The sequence below is a fragment of the Phaseolus vulgaris genome, chromosome 1 (genome assembly GCF_051622355.1).
Source record: "Phaseolus vulgaris cultivar YP4 chromosome 1, ASM5162235v1, whole genome shotgun sequence".
In the NCBI taxonomy this organism is placed as follows: Eukaryota; Viridiplantae; Streptophyta; class Magnoliopsida; order Fabales; family Fabaceae; genus Phaseolus; species Phaseolus vulgaris.
The window spans coordinates 50299655-50322790 of NC_143498.1; the positions used below are offsets into that span (position 1 = coordinate 50299655).

Below are 23136 nucleotides of genomic sequence, written 5' to 3' on the forward strand. Positions count from 1 at the left end.
TTGTTTTCAGTGTGATGAATTTCTTCTTCAGCGTTTCACTAAAAGTATTACTTTTGTATTCAATTAAAGTTATAACAAATCAAACATGGTGTTACTGATAGCAAACTTTCTTCGTTTCTCCCCTTCAAATAAAACAAAATAATTGAACAAATCTTTTGTAAAGAAGTGTTTTGATGAGAGGTATCAAGTTATATTTTAATGTTTCACTTGCTTTCATATTTAATCTTACCGAGTAATTTTTGTAACTTTTTAGTCACACTTTGATGCTGTAATAATACATAAAGTTTTAAAAGTTAAATAAATTCATGACTTTTATTTTGAAGATTTCATTTTTGTTCTGAACGAACTTGGCGAGAAAAGCTCAGCCCAAAATTAATTAGCTAAAATAAACAGAATTCGGGACTAATACAAGATTCTAAAAAATCAGTGACATTTTAAGTTTTTTTATAGGAATCAGTAAACAAAATATAATTTCAAAAGTTAAACTAGGCATTGACTGGGTAATTTTTATATACATGTCAGTGGACAAATTGAAACGGGTTCTGTGAAACATATATCACAAACATGGTATTCCGTTTCACAATTAATGTAACATCATATTGCTTTGTTTTGTTTCATTTATTTGTAATATAAAACACGCTATCATGACATGATTGAAGCAATTGATTTGACAGAAACATGATATAACATGTGATGGTTTTAATGATAAAGAGGTAAAGTGAGAAATGAAGAGGAGTTCAAAGGCAAATGGGAAGCGTGTATGACAAGTAAGTTTTAGATGAAGAGAAAAGGGTCGTTTTCAATTTGTTGTAGATTCTGGCTTGGACGATAGCACAAATCAATGAAAGAAATAGAATTCATTTTTGAATTCAGAAGAGTTATATGCATATGGCAGTGTGAGTGACAGAAAAATTGCAGGGCCATGAGGGGCAGGGTGATGTAGTTTTCTTTACCTGAAGCAGCCAAACATGAAACAAATCCATGTGCAATAGTTTAATGGATTCCACTTTCAAACTCATGCATTCATTCATTGCATGTGGAGAAAGCTGCACTTGTTCCCCAAAACTACATCACCAATGTCTCAACTTCTACTAACTCCAAATAAGAATGAAAATAAACTACAATATGATAATGTATTAAACCAAGAATGTATCAAACTAACATCATCATGATATGTGTCAGAAGTTAATTACTAGTGATCAGTAATTTTGCTTTTTTCTTTATGTTGGCATGGATCCAATAATGCAAATGTATATGTATAATAATGCATATGTATATGTATTAAAGAATTCTACTTATTTTTTTATAAGATTAATTTTTTTGTATTTATTTATATATTACACATACATTCCTTATTTAAATTTATGGAAAGGTTATATATTTATAAGTTATTCAATAGCAATTTAATAAATTTTAAATTAATTTTATAATATTAATTTAAAAATAAAATTTATATTTATTTATGTATTATAAAATATATTTTTTATAAAAAAATTTATATTAGATATAACAACAATCATATATTATCACATAAAAAAATATTATTAAAATATATATATATATATATATATATATATATATTTATAGAAAAATTAGATAAAAATTCATATGTTAATAAACATATATAGATAAACTACACATTTACAAAAAAAATTCTAAAAGCATAGTGATATATTTATCAATGAAATTATTGAATCTATGATCATATATATGTTTTTACTTGGTTGGTTGTGAGAATAGAGATGATTTGAATCCAAGCATCGTGTGCTTATGCTTAAACGTTCTAACTTTATTTTATGTATATTCCGATGTTGATGGGTACTAGCAATAAAAATATTGTATGCGTATCTAATGTTTCATTAAAATGGCAGACAATTTGGCATTGGTATGTTATTACAGATCCATCTAACTTGGAGAAATGGAAATGAATGAGGAAGAAGTTGACACCAACCATTCATTTTTCTTTTCACGTAAAAGCTAAAACATTTTTCATTTGAACACCTTATGGAGCATGTGGTTTGCACAAGATAGTGGACAAGAGAGTTCAGAATGAGATTCACTATACCTTCATCATAATTGCTGACCACTGAAACAAGGACAATACTCTTTTCACACCACTGTTCAAACAATATATCTGCCCTACAATTACTTTTGTAATAAAAAATTATGATAGTAAAATAATAATATTTTTAGATGTAAATGGAATGTAATTTATATTTTTGGAAAAATTTATAGGTATCAAAGTATCGGTGTAACAACCATAGAAAACAAAAGGAAATAGCGTCCCCAATGTTCATTTTTTTTTTCTTTTTCCTAACTCACTTTCTCTTTCTATTTTTTTTCTCTCTTTTTTTCATCTTTTCTTCCATACTTCGTTTATTTAAAAATCTTATCACGTACGTCATAGTGTAGTTGAAAATTCGGTATATTTTAACTCAATCAAATTTTCAATTAGAGTAAGTTCATTTTTATTCTAAAGATATTTTATTGGAGTCATTTAAAAAATTAATCTTTTCAACTTATTCTATTATATACTGAATTTTTATTCCATTTGGATAACTTACATTAGGTCCTTGTATTTTAAAACTTATCCAGGTTGCTTAGAAAGCAAACAATTAAGGTAAGAGAAACTAACTTTAATTTTTAATAGTATTCTAGGATAGAAGATCTGAACATGGAGGGGACATGGTCCCAAATTTCAATTTATCTGAACATGGACTGATGTTTGTGTATTAAGTATTGATGTCTATGTGGTAACAGAGATCCCTGAGCTTCACTGATGATCTAAGTCACATAAACTAAGATATTAGGTGGTGAGAAGTTGATGGAAGAGTTTATGCACATCATGACATATGAAATGCACGACTTTGATTGTATTGAACTTACGTATACTTTATCCTTTTTGTTGGATTCGATGGTAATATTTGGATAAGATGTTAGTCTCTGGTAGGACTTACTTAATACAGGTCTTTTGGAAGGTGTCAATTGTTATTCTCTTTGTTGAATATCCTAGATGTGTAGATCCATGTGAGATCTGTGGTTTTTATGTTGAGATTTGAAAAAGATTGAATAATTGATAAATTGATTCATATAATTTGGTTTTTTCTCTTTTGATTTTCACATCTTTTTATTATTTATAACTGGTATTTTTCTTCATAACTTCATTCAAGGGGAGATTATAATGGTGACTTTTGAAACAAATATTTTATAAAAACTAACAAATCGATAAAAATTTATCCCCTTATCAAAATTACTTGGAGCATGTCCTTATCTTATATATAGTTTTGTTTTGTTTTTCCTCATTTCCTTGTACCTTTTAAGAATATATACCAAACTCCAAGAAAATCACACTTACGATACAAAGATTACACTTGGATCTCTATAAATGTATAAAGATTCTAATATGAGATAAATTTTATTAGGGATGGCAAAGCGGGGCGGGCCGTGCGGGCTGGCCCGCGGCCCGCAGGTAAAAAACGCGGGGCGGGATGACCTTTTCAACCCGCTAACCCGCATTAGCCCGCCCCGCATTAGCCCGCAACCCGCGTGGGCCAGCTGCGGGGCGGGGCGGGCTGGCTCGCAAACTCGCAAGAAAAAAATATTGACACTTAGTAGCAACAGGGCAACCTAAACTAGGTCATGCCAATTAAATTAATTTCAAACACGATAAAGGAGCAAGACACCAGTTAGAGAAGGAGTAGTAAGCAGAGGGTATTTTAGAAGTTACTCATGACCAAACCATCAATTGAGCCAAAAGTTATCTTATTTTTATTGTATTATTTTTATGAAAAATTAATTAATTAATTGTCATTGTTTTAATATATGCAGATGACGGGAAGATTATAATTATGAAAAAATGGATGAAGGTTCTACTAAGGTGGCATCCAATGTTATTGAAATGGAAGAATGTCAATAATGTTTATGTTTAATGTTTTTGAATTAATGTTTATGTTTAATGTTTTGGAATTAGGTATTTTTAATGTTTTGGAAGTGGAAGAATAGTGATATTTGATATTTATCTTAATGTTTTGATGTTTGACTATATTTGAAAAGGAAGGAAAAAAAATTAGGTTTGATAATAGCAAATATATAGGTTTAATTTGACAATTTTTTAATAACAAAATGTAAAAAAATAAATATTTAATTTAAAATAAAAAGAACGCGGGCTGGCCCGCAAACCTGCGGGCCAGCTCTTATGCGGGGCGGGTTGGGAATTCTAGCCCGCAATAACTTTGCGGGGCGGGCCAACCCGTCCCGCATTTTTGCGGGCCAAGCGCGGGGCGGGCCAATGCGGGGCGGGCTGACCCGCTTTGCCATCCCTAAATTTTATTGACAAACTAGATAAAAATATATCAAGAAAGGTTTTATAGCATGTGACTCTTCAACCTTATAAATGTAATTAAATCTTTTGTCAAACCATAATAGAATCTTGAAATCAAACCCATTTAATAAAACACTCAAGTATTATGTAAATAATAATTATTTAATTAAAAAATGATAATTTTTTATTTTAAATAAAAGTTTTCATGTTAGGTTTATAAATGTAAAAACAATGAAATATTTCAATCACCACCTATTCAAAACTGAGAGACGATATCTGGAACGCTAGCACCATCAAATAATCTTACCATATTTATTAAATGTTTCAATAGAATGCTTTAGTCCAAAAGTGAAATATGATTGATTATACAACTTTAATAATCAATTAAACAATTCATATTCAATAATTTGGTCAAATATTTACTTTTCACGTAAAAAAACATAATAATTGATTATATGGCTTGAGGGTAATGAACCACTAAAACAATTATATATACTTGTAATTTTCTTTTATTCCCTATATTTATGATCATTATATATAGTTATAATTACCTTTTATTTCTTATATTAATGATCAATATTAAAAATTAATATTCAATTTACTATAATGGTTATTAAAAAACTCAATTTGATCTTAACAATTTTTAAAATGTATTTAAGTTGGTATTTTGTGTTAATTTTGGACTAACAACATTAAGTGTTTCTGATGTGGTATAGACAACTGTAAACCTGGATTCTAATTTGTTGTACACATGGAAGAAAGCGTAATGAACACACCAAGAACCAGATTGTTGGGTTTATGATGATGCTTCTTCTTGTGAGTAATAGTGGCACCATCATCATAATCTTCATCAGTGTTGTTATCATCCGTAGAAGAACGCTTAGACGGTGGAGGAGACACCGACCTTCCAAACTTATCATAGTGAACCAGGCCGATTATGGCAGACAAGGAGTCAGGAACAGAGCTTGAGAAGGAGTTGGAATCCAAGGAGAGATTTTCCAGAGAAATGAGGTCCCCAATGGAATAAGGTATCTCACCCTTGAGTTAATTAGAAGAGATGATCAAATCTTGGAGGGTGTCCAACATGGTGATGGAGGATGGTATTCCTGAGAGATTGACGGAAGAAAGATCTATGTAAGTGAGGTTGGGAGAGTGGATGTGAGAGAGGAAAACATAGGAAGCGGAGACTTTGATGATGAGGTTGGAGAGGATGAGGTGGGAGAGGGAGATGACAGAGATGTTGCAGAAACTATCGATGGAGGTGAGGGAGCGAAGCATGGAGGCAAGTTGGGGAGAGAAGTGCATGGGGGAGGTTGTGGGCTGAAGGGGCAATTAGGAGGGACTCTAATGTAGGAAAAAAAATCAACCCTTAAAATTGGGTAAATTCTAAACCTGCATGTGGTTTACCTATACAACAAATCACAATACATGTTTGCACTTATATGTGTCACATCACAAACATTTAACACTACTAATCAAAAGTTAAGAGAAGATATCAACTTAAATACTTAAATACATTTTCAAAATGTTAGGATCAAATTGATTTTTTAATAATCACGATAATAAATTGAATATTAACTCTAAATGTAATTATAAAAAAAGTTAAGTAGAAAAAACATTTAATCAATTATATTGAAATAATTGAGTAAATGAGTAATAAGGGATGTATTTGTTTTTCTTTATTTGTTTAAAATACTTTTTAATAAAATTAGCGTATTTTAATTTTTTTAATATGCTTATCTTAAAAATAAGTAAATCATATATTCCTTTTAAATAAGTGATACATTTTAGAAACATTTAATCTATAGGAACATGGGAATAGGCATATAACTATACAAGAAAACCTTGAGAAAGATTAAAAAAAAAAGAAAATGAGAATGAAAGGGAATGTGCCAAAATTATACCCTCAATACCAACTGCGATGTCATCATACTTGAAACCTTCAGTCTCAAGAGGACATCATGCATTTTGAAACAACAACATGAAACAAAAGTCAAAAGAAAAAGAGAGAGTGATAAATGACATCATTATCGGTTCCAAGAGAGAGGTTAAAAGAAACCATAAAAAACACAACCAGATATTTTATGTTTTAAAAAATTAGACCAAAATATAATTTTAAAAAAACAATGTAATTGAATATAATCTGGACTATTATGGATTAAATAACTTCATTAAAATGAATTAGACCTTGTAATAACTATTTAATCAATTATCCGCATACGATAGTTGATTATATGTTCACTTTAGTTAACTAAATGCACCGCAAGTATTCTTATACACGTTTAAAATAATAAAAGAAAAATCCTTTTAATTGTTTATTATTTTTTTCTCTCTTTTAATCCTCTTCAAACCAAACAATCTCATAAAAATTCAAAAATTCTACATTTTTTTAACATGTATGTTCTATTTTCTGTTTTTCTTTCCATGTCAAAACAAAGTGTAAGTTTTTCTTATGTGGTGTTATGATTAAGGATCTTCTATATCTAAATGGAAAAATTGTGGACCCTTCTCTCATACACCTAGAAAGAGTTTAAGAAATAAAGATAGTGGACAAAAATATATAATACGTAATCAGAAATGCTATATTCGTCCACTTTCATCTTTCTATAAATTTGTTTCTATTTTATAAAAAATTGTATCACCATAAAATTAATCATATTTAATATAAAAAAAAGTTAGAAAAGATTTAATAAAACAAGAGTTAGGTACACTAATAAAACACAGATACGGATAGGAGAAGAAGATAAGTATAATTTCTAAAATGTAGTTTTAAATTATATAAATTGAAAATAAATATTTATGTGCAAAAGTATGTTTGAGATTTTTTTGGGAGCATATGAAGATATTTTTATGACGGATTCAAAAGAATTTATTCCTTATTTTTATAAACATAATAAAAATTTATCCAATAAATTGGAGTTTTTAAGAAATTATTGTATTTATCCATTTTAAAATTGTGATAGAACAGTGCTAGAATTTTTAAAATTTCAACAAATATTTTTAAAATTGAACACTTCACTGATAAGTGTTCTATGGATATCAATATGTCATTTAAGAGAAGTATCTTAAACCTCCTAGAAAAAAAAAATTCACAGAAAAATAATTATTCTAGAAATGTCTTACACACACTGCTATATAGTGTGTCCCGCAAAACATCACAAATAATCATTATTTATGCAAAGAAAAACAACATGATGATGATCGATAATAATTAGGAACAGAACAAACACAACAACAGATCTCAATTCCGCAAGCAAGAGACCTATCAATTAAATCTAAAGAGAAGAAGAAACGTCACCGTTTTGGTTGAAATGGTCGCAATGGAATCCACATCCACACTGAGGGCTCTCCGAAAAGCTGTCGGCGCTAAAACCGGCAGAAGCAACTCCGGCAGAGAATTTGAGGTCATCACCGTCGCGAGTGACCTCCGAGATTGGGATCCACAACACTTCAATTTTCACGCTAACACCCTTCAGCTTCGACAACTTCCTCTTCGAGATCACGCCCTTGATGGTGGACTTGTACTTTAGCTCATACGATTGTACGCTGAAATAGCACGTTTTCTCCAGATACGCAGTGAAGTGCCCATTTTTTTCGTTTAGCTCGTACTCTGTTACACCTTTCGGAAGAAGACCCACTGGAAGGTCATATTTCTCAAGAACTTCGTAGGCTGATAATTCCTCTGAAACGGTCACATACGCACAAGCCAGAATGCAAAGGAATATCATCGAACACCTTGTGTTCATTTTTTTAAGGAGCACGAGTTTACCGTGTGGGAAATGGGGGATTGAAGTGTCGTGTTATGATATGGGAGGAACAAATACTAAACCAAATTTATAAACCAATCGTCAACTTAAAAATATAGTTAGTTTATAGCAACTTCAAATGAAATGATTTGCTTCACTTTTTTCATATGCAAGTTTTTGTACCTATTCAGTATATACTAATGTTAATAATAATCTATTAAATTATTAATGCCTGCAACTCGCGAAGCACGTGATTTCACCACACAGAAAACCTCGGGTAGCACGGGCAGTATGCTAAAATGGAATAGAATATGCCACACGAAGGGGGCGAATATTGAACTCATTTGCAGCCTTAAGAGATATTTTGATCCCATGTCTATAACTTATTTTTTGTTAGATAAAATGAAAGTATCCTTTTCTTATGTATATATTAAGTAGTTAATTATAGTTAAAATGATACACATGCGTTATGATAAAAATAGGTTTCTATTTTTTTAGCAAAACAATATTTGAACATGTTTGACCTCCTTCATCATGCATATTTGTTCTTTAAACATTCATGTTTCTCTAATTTGCTCATGTTGTGTTTCAGACTATGAATGCAATGAATGTGTAAATCTCACTTGGATGACTAATATGCTAATTTGTTTCATCATATATATAAGATAAACATATGCAAATATTTTTTTTTATCAGAAAAAATAAATAAAATAAAATAAGACATTTAGGGTGTGTCGAAATGCAAATGCACTTTAAATACATATTGAAAAAAATAGTCTGAACGTTTTGTTTAAACTAACTTTGGCACAAACCTTATTTCAGTCTGTAGTGACTAAATATTTTCTTTCTGCAATATTGTTATAATCAAAATTCAGAATCTTAGATTACCATTCAAGAGCGGTTTGGAACTTAATGACTAAGTCTAACAATAAGACCAATACAAACTTCTAATAATAAATTATATTTATGAGATTAAGAAAAGTAGAAACAAGTGTTACGGGGTGATAAAAAAAGATAATTAAATGTACAAATGTGGAGTCACTTGAACGAATAATTTTGTAAAAAGATTAAAATTATTGAAGAGAGAAGTTGCTTAAATTATAAAAAAATAGATGGGTAATGTATAATTGTAGACCTAAAAACAGTAAAATAAATGGCCTATAATGTGATAAATGAATTGTGGAGTCTAATTGAATCAGATATAGTTAATTATTGTCTCCTCAATAAAGAAATGCCTTAGCCGTTGGATATAATTTTGAACAAACTACCAACGTGGTCTCTCGAATATTTCCTTTTTTCCACAATAATCCTTAAAAAAGTAACATTATATAATTAGTTCCTTACGTATTAAATATCAAATAACTCAATTCTTATGCTAGTATGTTACTATGGTGATGAACTAATTTGAAGGATTTCTCATTCTGATTTCTAATACATAAAGAATTATTTATATGATTATTTTACTTTAACGACTATTTAGGAGACAGAACATTCCTGAAAAGACTATTCTATAATTTTGAAATGCCAACCACAGAAAAGTATGCACAACCAGTAATTGAGTATATCAAGTCATATTTTAATGTTTATTCAACAGGGTCTACTTTTGACACAATCATTATTTTAGCCAATTTAATATAATATATTGTCTCATTGGATTTTATATACCTAATTTTATCTTAACTATAGACATTTATATGAAATCTGCCATTTTTAATGTTGTTATAAAGAACTCAGCATTACAACAAGATAGCAGTTGAACAGATAATGAGAACACAGATGATAAATTAAAATCAGTAGAAATGACACTTTTAAATATAATCTTGATCACAACACAGACAAACAAAAACAAGAGAGCAGAGAAAACGTAGAAACAGCCGCCCCTAGTGTGCACTTAGTGTATGTTTCAAATTTGGCTACAAGAGTGTCAAGTCAAGGTGCTGCAATCTTTACGAGAAATATCATGGTTCATTCATTGTGTTTAAGGGCACCGTGCAATTCGGTAAACCGCATACTTCAATATAGCTCAGCAGGCAATTTGGCGTCCTGTATATTCAATTGTGTCTTGTGCAGCTAATATTCAATACAATATTACTATATGCAATGGATTAATTAAAAATAATATGCAAACAAATACTGTTTGCTTTGCATCACTTCGCAACCTCAATTAAATTGTTTTAATTGGCTTGGGATTTACTTTTTCAACAGATCAAGAGCTTCTTGTTTCTTTCCAAAATCGGTGTCTTTTATAGACCCGCATACGAGCCTTAGTAAAATCTACAATCGTGACAACAGGATTGGAAAAGTAACCTCGTTTCAACTTCAAACCTAAGGGCGAAGGCTATTAATCATGCTTTAGAAAGTTCTATGTGTGGATCAATGCCACTTCAATAATCTCAACACTAATCTATCATTGGCCAAAGTTGAAAAAGCTATAGGTTAAGCAAGCCATTGTGGTCTATGGCGCCACCATAACAAGCATCCCTTCACAAATTGCCATTGGCGGAGGGGAAGAAAAATGCCATGTTACAGTGTTATGGTGGTGTTTGGTGGCACTACTAGGGTTACTTAACAACATTTTGTGGTACGATACAAGGCTAAGGCCGATGAACAGAGAAGCGAATGCCAAAGCAATGATTATGATGTTTCAATAAATCTGAGCTAAATTAACAATTGTTCCATTCGTCTAGACCTAAATCAATGAAAGTTGAAAGAAGAGCAGCAGCTACTCAGGAAAATAAAGATCATGTTACAACATTAAAGACAGTTTACCAGACATGAGGGATACAATTCAAAACAGATACTATAAAATGACATGAAAATATTTAAATGAAATCCAAAAAAAAAAAGAAAATAGCAATCATACATTTCAAACAAATATTTGGAAAAATCTTAAAATGCATTTGGAAGACAAGACAGTGATAGCCTGACCTTAAACCAAATAATTTATCAACAACTCACTGTTAAATAATTCATAGTCAAAATGGACTAGAGACAACAAGTAAAAGTACCTTACGTACAGCTATAAGCTTAATCAGCTAACATCCCTAAGTCTTTTTATCAACGTATCCAATGATTTCCTTTTCGGATTCTGCCTGGCCCCACGACTACCAAAGGTTCCAAAGAGCCGTTCTGAAGGATCCCTCAACTTTTCTGAAACAATCACCACTTTCTTGTGGTCCAAAGTGTTGTAACTCCTCTCCCTTATCACCGGATTCAAGAAGTTCTCCGGATGATTACTCAATAGCAAATTAATCAGTTGCTTTGAACTGGCAAGTGATGCTTTCAAAACATCAACATCCCCATCGGAGAAAAGAGAGGCCTGATTATCAGCAAATGATTCTAAGAGCCGAATGTCTACTTCAATTCCATTAATAGCATTGACATTAAACCTTTTAACAGAATCACTGATTAAAGTCCCAACTATCTTCTCGGATATGTGAGCAAAAACTTCCTGCAATACTCTCTTCAGGACTTGAGATGGCAATATCTGTTGAGCAGTTGAAACCAAAATTTCCAAATAAATTATAACCTCATTTATATATTCATTTCCACTCGGAGGTGCCTCATCACACATCCAATTTACATTCTCGATCAAGGTCATAAATCCATCAACTTTGGTTTTGAGTAGCCCGGAGAGCATCTCTTCTGCGGCATCACGAGCTTTTCTTAGGGGAAACTGCCTTCTGCTTCTCTCCACCATTCTCAAGGGAACACCCGAAAGCTGTGCAGCATGGCGGAAGAAAAAATCACAAGCACGCTCCAAGACAGCCATATTCGCTGCCATTTGCATTGCCTGGGAGACACCACTAATCGAGGTATTGATAAGCTTCACTAAAGCTTCATCCAAAACCTCAATCAAAAGTCTGTCTAAATATTTCTTAACAACTTCATAGAACTCAAGCTGCCCGCCATAAGACATGAAACTCACAGAATCCTCAATGAATGACCGTACAATCCGACAACAATCTGGCACAGTGGTGGAAAAAGGGGCAACATAGGGAAAAGCTGGTATGATATCCGTAGTCTGTATCTGGAAAGAAAGCACATTCATGGAATACTCATACTCTTTTTTCATCAACATCTGCTCAAATTTATCAGCCGCAACCGCCTCCGCAATCTGCTTCCTACAATCAGACAAAAGCAGCTCGTGGTACTTATCCCTGTGTTTGCTCAAAACATCAAGTAACGCATCAATGGGGTACCCATATCTCCGCAGGGTTACTCCTAACAGACTCACATAATCCTTAATAAGCAAAAGATGATTAGCAGTTTGCATTCTGGAGAACTGATCCTCCAGTACTGAACACATCTTACTAACAGCAATCTCCCACAGATTCTCAACCTCCAATTTTGAAATCAACCCGCCTCCGGTTCTCAACACGCGATCCTCCACCACAAAGAACCCTGCAATCTGCGCAAAGAACGTTTGATGCGATTCCAGAAAAGGAGTCATGGACGAGACCTGAAAGTCCGAAGTCAACTGAAGCTTCCGGTTCTCAAAATAATACTGCTTAAACCGATCCTCTAACCCTAAAGTCTGATGAATATGGTATGCCCTGTACAACGAAGTCAAATCAAACCCCGCGACTCCACCACCGTCTTCACCGATCCCGCCAGCGATGATTCCGTCTTCATCCTCTTCTTCCAAAGCGTAAATACAGTCCCTCACGCTGAGTCTACTCTGTTCCTCCGCTTGCCGCTGCTTAATTCTTAGATCCTCTTCTCTCTGCCTCGCTGACGAGGCTTGACCTATCGCCAATTGACCTAAATTGCGACTCACGACTCGGATCTCAACCAACCAGTCCCCGAACTCCTTGTTCACCTTCCTCTCGATGTACAGCCGAATATCTGGAATCTTCTTCTCCAGCATCCGCTTCAGCGTGGACGACGCCGTTTGGTCCAAATACTCCCGCTCGATCGTGTCCATGCACTTAAGAGCCATGTAGAAGTTGTCGTCCGCGAGGTGGCGATTGGCGCGCGTGCAAACCTCCATCAGCTTGACGCACGCGCGGATGGAGTCGATGGCAAGGTTCACGTTCTTCGAGACGTTCCGCGTCTCGACGAAGGCGTCGAGCGACGACAGGAGCGGGCGCGCAACGGACTGGAGCCGCGAGTTGGAGTCGGAGAGGGAGGACTTCAGCGAATCAACGTCTGAGAGGAGGGATCGTAGATCGTCGACGGCGAGGATGAAATCCTGGTAGTGAGCCTTGCACACTTCCTCAATCTCGGACTCCTTCGAGCGGGCAAAGTGACGGAGGTGGTGGTGGAGCATCTCCGGCTTGCCGGAGGCGAAGGCCTTCCGGATGAACGGGCCTATGTCCTCGTTGTTGCAGATGGCGGAGGACAAGAGAAGCTGGTCCAGTTTATCTGCGGACTCGTCGCCGTTTGCCGGAACAATTTTCCGGCGCGGTGGTTTGGAGGAAAGCATCATCGTGGATGTGCCCGTGGCAGAAGGAGAAAATTTAGGGATTCAGAATTTGTTCGGACACGCCAAAAGAGTCGTCGGAAGTCTTTAGTTTTGGGTATTCTGTAATCTTCTGGGGTATTTCGGTAATTGAACTGAAAAAATGAAAATTCTTTGTTTCATTCATACTTCCCATATGAAATTATAAATGATTATTAAATAACTAAATATTAAAAAAAAATAGCTTTATGCATGTGTGGTGGGTGCAACTACTGTTATATGCTTTTTAAATGATAATTATCTATATTAGGATATACCTTCTTTATATATATATATATATATATATATATATAAAGTTAATATTACTTTTTATTTTAGTAGATTATTTTTAATTTGAATGAAGAATGTAAATATCTGTTGGGTATGAAGTCAAGATTAATTGAGTTAGACTTAGACACCATGTTTAGTGAGTGAGCTTAATTACTGTATCCCTTTTATAATATAATTGATGTGCAATAAAAACTTAATAGTTTGAACGTTAGTTGCAGTTGACGATCGAATCACGTTAAATTTTGTGTCATTTATTTTTTTGCAATTGATTCATTATTGAGTGTTATTTTTGCGTGCATTTTTCCTATTTTTTCCCTATCAAGATCTTGAGATGAGTTCTTACTAATGTTAAATAAATATTTAAATACAAATAAGTGAGAAAGACAAAATTCTTATTTCTAAAAAAATGTCTGCATTTGTGGGTAGTTAAATTCATTTTTTAAATTAATTAGAATTCATTTCATTAACAGGCATAATATATATAACCTCAAAATAATCATCAAAATCAAATATTACAAATCTGCTTTTTTTCTCTCATTTTTTAACTTTTTTTCCCTCTTACCTTTCTTTTCTATCTGATATCATTATTGAGTTGATACAATCTGTAATTCCTTCGTGAATGAATGTCTGAAGGACAGATAATTGAATAAACCCTGTCACGGCTGACGTTGACTCAAATGGGTTTACAGCTTATTTGATGAATCTTTTTATATTCTTTTATGGAATAGGGTATATGAATACGGGTAAATTATATTTGAAAGTATAATTTATATTTTTTAATTTGTTCTATAAATATTGTTAAAGGCATGAAGTACATAATGTTTTTAGTGTTATTTACTGTTACAAGAGACAAGAGATGGGTGAAAAAAAATTAAGAGACTTTTGATTACAATAAACTAATTCATGGGTGTAAATAAATGGTACGTAACTAAATTGTATTTTATGTTAAAATTTAACGTTTTACTAAATAGACAAAGAATAAATAATTTAAAAATAATAATAAATGTGTAAGGATGTTATATTAAAATGTACAAATATTGAGGGTTAATGTACTTTTATATGTTCTATCTATATCTATACTATAAAGGGGATTCCCTCTTAATTGTTTTTAATTTTTTTTCTATTTTATCCTTATATTAATATTTAATTTTATTATTGTATTATGGTTATTATGTCATTTCTTATTCTCCTCTTAACTGCTCTTAATTTTTTTTTCATTTTATCTTTACTTAATAATTTTTTGTATTAATTTATTTTGGTTATTTGGACATTAATAATTTCAAAAATTAATAAAATAATTTTTTAATTTTAAAATTTATTTTATTTGTTATTATTTAACTGGAGAGTGGAGAGAGATTGATTAGCTACTTTTCTGTTTTAAAAATCTTATTCCCTATTAAATAAAAAATTAAAGATATTTGTAATATTTTGTGCACCATTTAGCAGGAGAATGGAAATCTGGTACGTTACTTTTTCTGATTTAAATTAATATTCTTTTTTATTAAAATTAATTTAAAAAACAGATTTTATGATTTTTCACTACACATAACCACGTATCCTACCTTCCCACTTTCTCTCTCCCACTACACATAACACATTCTTTTGTTTTTTACCATACTTCTCACTTTATTTTTTCTTTCCTTTTCACTTTCATGTAAAATCATACTTTCATTTCTTTTTAACTTCTCATTTTAATGTTATTAAGAGAAATTGTTTTTGAAAAATAAAAAAATACTAAAAAAAGAAAAATAAAAAATGCGAATACACACTACTCTTTTAATTGTATACTCTTTAACTTCCCATTTTAATGTTATTAAGAAAAATTGTTTTTGAAAAAAAAATACTAAAATAACAGAAATAAAAAATGCGGATATGTTCCCGCTAGTTTCAATAAAAAACATGAAACTCCTTTATATAATTTTAAAAGATGCTATAAATTACTTAAAAATATATAATGATCTTCTAACTAATTATAATATATAAATATAATAATTTTTTAATGAATAAGTTATTGAGCATGTTAATCAAATAAGATCACCTTAAATTTATAAAATAATTGACATCATAGACGTTTGCATGATGATCAAATGATGTTAGAATAAGACTTTTCCAAATCCATACGTGTTACATAACAATTTAATATTATTTATAAAATATATATTGAATTTCAATATTTTTTAAAATTAAGTTAAAGTAAAGAAATTGTTCAATCATAGTTGTGAATTTGTTTATAATTGTGACCTTTGTCATAGTTAACAAAATTGAGACTTTTAAGAAAAACCTTTGAATTGGGAGGACAATCCTCCTTAGAGTATCCAAAATGATACAGATAAATTATGTAAATTTATTTTTAAATACAAATTTTTGTGTAAATTACAATATTATCTTTGATGTCAATTATTTTCACTTCAATTCTTTCATCAGTGTGAGAGAGGATATTTGATGTCAATATATTTTATCCTATCATATTGTATATTATCTTTAGTCAAATATATTACACTCATACCATTGTAAAAGATAATTATCTTCATTTTAGTATACCATATCAAACTCTTCAACTACACCCTCTTCTTAGTTGTCTCTGCCGACGGAATATACTCTATATTCGTTGTTGACAAAGTGACTATTTATTGGAAGTAACTTTTTAACTAATTAAAGACCTCAATCATGATTGTGTAGTCTGTAATGAATTGTGCAAAAGTTGGAGAACCTTCCCAGTGTACATTACAAAATTGAAGACAATTTCAATCTCCTTAATTCCCCTTTACGAGGATTCACTTCACACTTCATTGGTGTTTATCCCCAAGTTTGGTAGCATATTTACTCATTAGACTAACTTTATTGAAAATGTTTGGTTAGTGAACACCATTCCATAGATCACAGTCCTCATTGCACTGACATAAGTGACATAAGGAACATGAAACATGTATATGTTTTTCTTTTTAATTTGAGCAATGTTGAACTTTATATGATACGTTGATGTTGTCCAAGGTGTGTTGATGACTTTAGCACATTCTATCCTAATTTCAACATCTATTTTGAATGCGTTTCTTTTTTCATATAAAAAAGTTTCTTATGGGTTTTCTTTTATTTTTCATTCCTAAAATTACCACCACTATATTTATATAGTTTATTTCAAATCTTGAACATATTTCAAGATGAAATCAACATATTATCTACAGAAATGGTACACAAAATCACGATTATCCACCTTCATGTGATAAATATTGAGTCAAAAGAACTTTTGTTGTACTTGAATGGTTTTTAAATAAAAATAAATATAAATAAAATAAAATAAAAATTATAAAACAAACAAGTAGTTAGCATGAGGTTGAGATTCCTTTTACTTTATACAAACATTTGAGCTAGTCATCTAATTAAGTTTAAATTCAATCTGGTCAAAACTTGAAGTTAGAACCATTCAATATTATAATACTATACCTTGCCCCTGTATTGTGTATAATTAAGTAAATAGAATAAAAGAAATTTTAAATTTTAAAAAATTATATTTTAAAGATATATATTTTTGAAATCATTGTATTTACGGTAAATACAATATAACATATGATATACAAAATATTTTTTGCTAAATAAAGTTTTATCATTAATAAAAAATAGTTAAAAAACTTATAATTTTAAGAAAACATTAAAATAATTTTGGATTGAACATAGTAAACATAATTCAAACTTGATTTATTTTCAAGATATTGTGAAAAGGAATATGCTATAAATTTGAAACAGTAGACTGTGTTATTTAAACAAAAATCAAGCTTGGATACAAATAACAGTAGACTGTGTTATTTAACCAGGAATCAAACTTTAATATAACCATTTTGGTATGAAATAATTCACTTATTTAAAATAGATAAAATTTACTTATTAAAATAAATGATATTTTTTATTTAAATAAGTAAAAAATCACTTATTTTTAAAACAAGCAGGTTAGACAAATACATAAAATGTTTGTTATTAAACAAGTTCTTAACAAAAAGCACTATCAAATTGATAATTGATAAAAAAAAATTAGCAATGATATTTATATTTTTTTTATAGCTATATAAACAGCAAAAGAGTGTCATATAATGAAGAAATAAATACAAGATATGATAAAAAAATGATAAAATATAATACAATAAAGTTTTATTCTAGAATTAAGTTATTCAAAAAAACATTTCGTAAGATTTGGAGTTTCGCTAAACGGGTCGTCATTGTGACCCGAATTGAGTCGGGTTTAACACTGTGCGAAAAAAGTGATAAATAAATTCATCAGACCCTCTCCAAAACCCTAGCACAATTTTCTCCCTCGGTGACGGCAGCAGCAGCGGCGGCGGCGACGAGAAGCTCCATTCGCAATGGTAAGTTTCCCTCAACGTTGTTGCAATCTATCATTCGAGAGTTTGTCTGACTTTGTTTTGAAATGAATTACAGGGAATCGATTTGAAGGCAGGAGGTAAGTCCAAGAAGACCAAGCGAACCGCCCCAAAGTCCGATGATATCTACCTCAAGCTACTTGTCAAGGTACTTTCTTTCTCCTACATTACTGTGAATGAGCGAACGAGGGTTTTGGATTTGAAATGTGCTGTGTTTTCAGTTGTACCGTTTTCTTGTTCGGAGGACTGGGAGTAATTTCAATGCCGTCATTCTCAAGCGTCTTTTCATGAGCAAGGTCAACAAGCCTCCGCTATCCCTCTCCAGATTGATCCGTTACACCAAGGGAAAGGTTCATACCTAACTCTTCTCTTCATTCATTCCATTTAATCGTTAATTTTTGTCATTTGAAGTTGTAATCAAATAGGCATTGATGCGTTTGCTTGGTATTTATTTCATCAGGAGAATAAGATAGCTGTGGTAGTTGGGGCTGTGACCGATGATATTCGTGTGTACGAAGTGCCTGCTCTGAAGGTAACAGCACTGAGGTTCACTGAAACTGCCAGAGCTAGAATTGAGAAAGCTGGCGGGGAATGCCTCACCTTTGATCAACTGGCTCTTAGAGCTCCACTCGGTCAAAACACGGTATGGTTATTATTAGTTCTGTTTTGCATGTATTTTTCTATAAGTTGTTTACTTCGAGGGTTTAATTACCGATCTAGTTCTTTCGAGTTCAGGCAGTAGGGACAGAAAGATTAAGAATGGGTATGTATAGGAACTACAAAGGGTATGTTCAGGGATTAAAATTAATGATTTATGTATAGGAACCACAATGTGTAGTATGTACAAGTATAAAAAGCAAATGAGTAGTTCAACCTACATAAGTTGTTAGCACAAGTAGTTTGCCACTTTGGTTGTTTAAGCAAGGTCTGGGGTTCAATCTCTGGCTTGGGTATGGATGGAGTCGCAACTGAATTGGTACGAAGTTCATCTAAATATGTTTTAAGGCTTTACTGAACCTCATAATCTATGATGTTTTATGTCATAATTGCTCTGCTCTCGGTAGTCTGGAAGCTTTGACTACGGGACCAAAACATAGCAATGATTCTCGTTTGTAATGTATGAACAATGACTCTCGTTTATCAATCCTGTGTGTCCTTGTAATAGTCAATTTGTTCATACATTCTGGCCACTCTCGTTGATTACATTGGCTAATTGGCCACTTATCTGTGTGAAAGTGAAAGTCAATTGGATGATAAATGTTTACATGGAATCTATAATTTTGTTGTTGTCTAAGGTAGGTTCATAATTTTGTTTGTCAGCAAATGTTTATATGTAGTTGATACATAAGCTGTTGCGCTTTCTGTTTGTAACTTCCAATCTCGTTCATCCACTCTCATACCTTTATGTAGTTGTAAGTGTGAATAAACCTTTTTGTTTGGGGGGTCCAGTATTCTTGCTCTTTCATGTTCGTTATTGGAGGAAGAAAATAATAATGCAAGGTCTGCCTTTTCCTTACAGTGGGGGGAAGGGTTATGAAGGGCGTTTCTCAGAAGCTGACCTTTGTTTTCGAATGATGTTTCAGGTTCTTCTTAGAGGTCCTAAGAATGCTCGTGAGGCTGTCAAGCACTTTGGACCGGCTCCTGGTGTGCCCCATAGCCATTCCAAGCCCTATGTCCGTGCAAAGGGACGGAAATTTGAGCGGGCCAGAGGGAGAAGGAATAGCAGAGGCTTTAGAGTTTGAGTTCCTTATCTCAAACGTGAAGGAATTTTCTTCTTACCCTGTGATCATTATGTATTGTTTTCTCGTGTTTTTGGAACAATTAATTTTAGTTTTTACGTTTCCTTCAAAGGGAATAATATTGAATATCCTTCCCCGAACAATTTTGTTCTAGCAGACTACTTTTGAGAGGATTAATGAGTAATTATTGGTCTAATTAAGGTGTGATTATGGCAGGAACTCGACTAATCTTTATTTTATGATCCCTCCCCATATTTTAGTCATTCTCCTAAGGAAGAATTTAGATTTGAGTATATCCGGAAAGGTGTTGCAATTTGGTCTCACCAATTATCGAGCACGATTTTCAGAGTGTGAAACACCGTTTTCGGCAATACAAATCTCAGTTGAGTGAATGTTTGGTTTTGCAGGTGAAAGAGTTCAAATCAAACCCAATCTAAGAAGAGTACCGGGGTTTCATTTTATAAGCTCACTATAGGCAGTCACATTCGTATTTTGTTACATTATTTTTGTCGTTTTAATAGTTATATTTTACCACATTGTTGCTTGAAAATAATTAAAAGAGAAATAAAGTTTACTTTTATTATTAAAATGTACTTTATTCTGTTTAGCTAAATGAAATTTTTGCGAATTGGAAGAGGTTTTAATTTTTTTATTACAATATTTATTGTTATACCTAGTCTCCTTTTAGAAGTTCAAAAACTTATACTAACAAATCTAACGTGGGATTATTGTAAAACAAACATAGCAGGTGCCACAATTACAAAATGCTGACAGCAAAGGAGATTGGAAGAGATGTACCATTTGGTAGTTGGCTTTTGGGACTAAGTATTTTTCGGTACAGTATGCATCTAATTTGATTAATATACCAGCCAAATTAAGACAAACAAATCCTTGGCCTTACGCCAGAAATTATGCAGACACAAGATTCATATAAGCTAGTGAAACGGTGCCTTTTTAGGAACTTCTCTACACAATATACTTCTGAAAGGATTAAAATTTCTTGATGAAGTCGTATATATGCGCGCTGATCTCTTCAGGCCTTTCCTCATTTATAAAGTGAGCTACTCCTTCCATCACAATCAATTCTTGCAAAAACGGTACGTCTCTCTTAAACCCACCGTTATGTATATACTCCTTCACACCTGGAGTGTTGTATGTAATGTCAAGGTCTCCCACAATAAACTTCACCGGTACCTTGATCTGTACTCCAGTCCATGCTGCTGTGAGCTCCCAGGTTCTGCAGACAACCAAATTTATCAGACTACATACACATCTTTCAACCAATTCATTATTTTCTCAACTCATTTTAACTGCACATGCATATATACAGTACTGCAAACCAGGTTCAGTTACTGCATCTGATGTAACTCATGAAAGCTATTCCTAAACATGCCCCTTTATTTCATTCGAGCTATAAAGTAAATATAAAAATACACCTTTGTCATTTTCTTCTTTTGTCTCTTTGTTTTCCATTGCATCACTTACCACATCTGACATTTCTCTTAAGACTTGAAGTTAGGATAGGACCTAACTCCGCTCAGTAAAAGCGGCTGTTTAAGGTGTCTGTCCAAGACTTACACCAACTGCACTACCCAATCTTAAATATCTCAACACCCCTGGGCATACGATTAGGTATCGAAAGCGTGAAAAATGTAGGTGACCACCTCCTACAACTAGGAATAAACATCTAGAAGAGCACAGACGTGTCCCAATAATCGATTTGCAAGGTATGAACTGTCGAAACCTTTATACAACCTACATTGATCATGTTTATTATTGGGGTGAGAGCTAAACATTCTCTCTCTCTCACACATTTTTTTTTTCTCTTTTCTCTTCCATCCTATACACTCCATGTGGATACGAGATCGTGTTCTAAATATTAATCATTGGAAACAATTTATTCATAATCCGTTGAAGATCATTTGAGGTGGCGTATACTAAAATAATTATTTCCAGTCACATGCACAAAATAGGAGCTTGAACTGCAGTAAGTATGGCAATGTTCCCTACAAGGAACTAGAAGAAAGAAACTCACAGGTCCATAGCGCGATAGTAGTTCAGCCCACCAGTGAAGCCTTTCTGTTCAAATTTGCTGGCGTAATAATTGACATCTTCTTCAGACAGCCACGATGGCAGAGCAACATGAAGGTCGGGTGAACCTCCAAATCCTATCTCCTTAGACGCACGAGGTGGACGTGGATCACGAGAAGCAAGAAATTTCTTTATTATCCTCGCAGCACCAGCACGAGCAAAATCCTCTTCAACCTCCCCAGGCTTCTGCAGCACACAAAAATACCAAAGCTTAACTTCACTCCTACCTTTGAAATTTGTGAAGAAAACGAGGAGTTGAATTAGTGAATTTATTTTACCTGAAACCTGCAGATATAGTAATCATCGCCCATCATGGCCCTCAAGCTCTGAATAGGCTTTCGTTTAGGGTTTCTGGGGCGGAACACGACACTCATGTTGACTAGGGCTTTCAGACGCTCGGGCCTCAACAGGCAGAAATACCAGGCTATGGAAGCCCCCCAGTCATGGCCCACCAAAAACACTTGGTCGATGCCCAGAGCATCGAGAAGCCCAACGAGGTCGGCCACGATGTGGAGGACGGAGTAAGAGGAAGCGGAGGGCGGGGCGTCGGTGTCGCCGTAGCCGCGGAGGTCGGGGGCGATGGCGCGGTAGCCCACGGAGGAGAGGGACAGAAGCTGGTGGCGCCACGTGTACCATAGCTCCGGGAAGCCGTGGAGGAAGAGAACAACTGGGCCTGACCCAATTGATGCCACGTGCATATTAATTCCATTGGTACTCACCGTTGTGTGCTCTATTTTCTCCATCTCTTTTCTCCTCACTCTCTCTTAACTCAATTTCTTAATCACCACTATAATCTGGTGTTGCAGGGAATTTAGGTAAATGGAGAGTGGGAAGAGAATTTCTCTTTTCCTATTTGGAAACAAATTCCAAATGATTTTGTTCCTAATGATGTTATCAAAGACGATCCAAGTCCTTCCTTTTTAATCTCATTCCAAAATTCCCCAGGTAAGTGTAATTAACCATTAATTTCTAAGTGTAATCTTTGTAAATTAATATGTTTTTGAATAAATAAATTGTCTTAATTTTTATTTACACAAATAAACGTGTTTATTATCTTCCCGTAGAAGTATCAAATTTTAATATGTGAACAGTGATATTCCGTAATTACAATTTTATAATAATAACAGCATTAAAG

General features: G+C 33.0%; 4 protein-coding genes and 1 pseudogene across 5 annotated transcripts; 1 reads left to right on the top strand and 4 right to left on the bottom strand.

The window, feature by feature from the left end:
• Positions 1 to 1836: 1836 nt before the first annotated feature.
• LOC150029683 (uncharacterized) lies at positions 1837 to 5626 on the bottom strand (annotated as a pseudogene). The gene has a single exon (XR_016523563.1). The product of XR_016523563.1 is annotated as an uncharacterized LOC150029683 (transcript).
• A 1783-nt stretch (positions 5627 to 7409) lies between these two features.
• LOC137814751 (uncharacterized protein At5g01610) lies at positions 7410 to 8067 on the bottom strand. The gene has a single exon (XM_068617642.1). It carries the CDS (start codon positions 8065 to 8067, stop codon positions 7597 to 7599), a length of 471 nt encoding a protein of 156 aa, XP_068473743.1. The 3' UTR covers positions 7410 to 7596.
• On the bottom strand, positions 7410 to 13698 carry SEC15B (exocyst complex component sec15B). The gene has a single exon (XM_068617641.2). The coding sequence runs from the start codon at positions 13496 to 13498 to the stop codon at positions 11099 to 11101; it is 2400 nt and encodes a 799-aa protein (XP_068473742.1). The 5' UTR covers positions 13499 to 13698; the 3' UTR covers positions 7410 to 11098.
• A 4307-nt stretch (positions 13699 to 18005) lies between these two features.
• LOC137814753 (large ribosomal subunit protein eL18y) lies at positions 18006 to 20106 on the top strand. The gene is made up of 5 exons (XM_068617645.1): positions 18006 to 18156; positions 18230 to 18319; positions 18393 to 18521; positions 18632 to 18814; positions 19755 to 20106. Exons 1-5 carry the CDS (start codon positions 18154 to 18156, stop codon positions 19911 to 19913), a joined length of 564 nt encoding a protein of 187 aa, XP_068473746.1. The 5' UTR covers positions 18006 to 18153; the 3' UTR covers positions 19914 to 20106.
• A 587-nt stretch (positions 20107 to 20693) lies between these two features.
• Positions 20694 to 22927, bottom strand: LOC137814752 (alpha/beta-Hydrolases superfamily protein). The gene is made up of 3 exons (XM_068617643.2): positions 22280 to 22927; positions 21946 to 22187; positions 20694 to 21147 (listed from the first exon to the last, which is right to left on the bottom strand). The coding sequence occupies exons 1-3, from the start codon at positions 22742 to 22744 to the stop codon at positions 20901 to 20903; spliced, it is 954 nt and encodes a 317-aa protein (XP_068473744.1). The 5' UTR covers positions 22745 to 22927; the 3' UTR covers positions 20694 to 20900.
• Between the last annotated feature and the right edge of the window lie 209 nt (positions 22928 to 23136).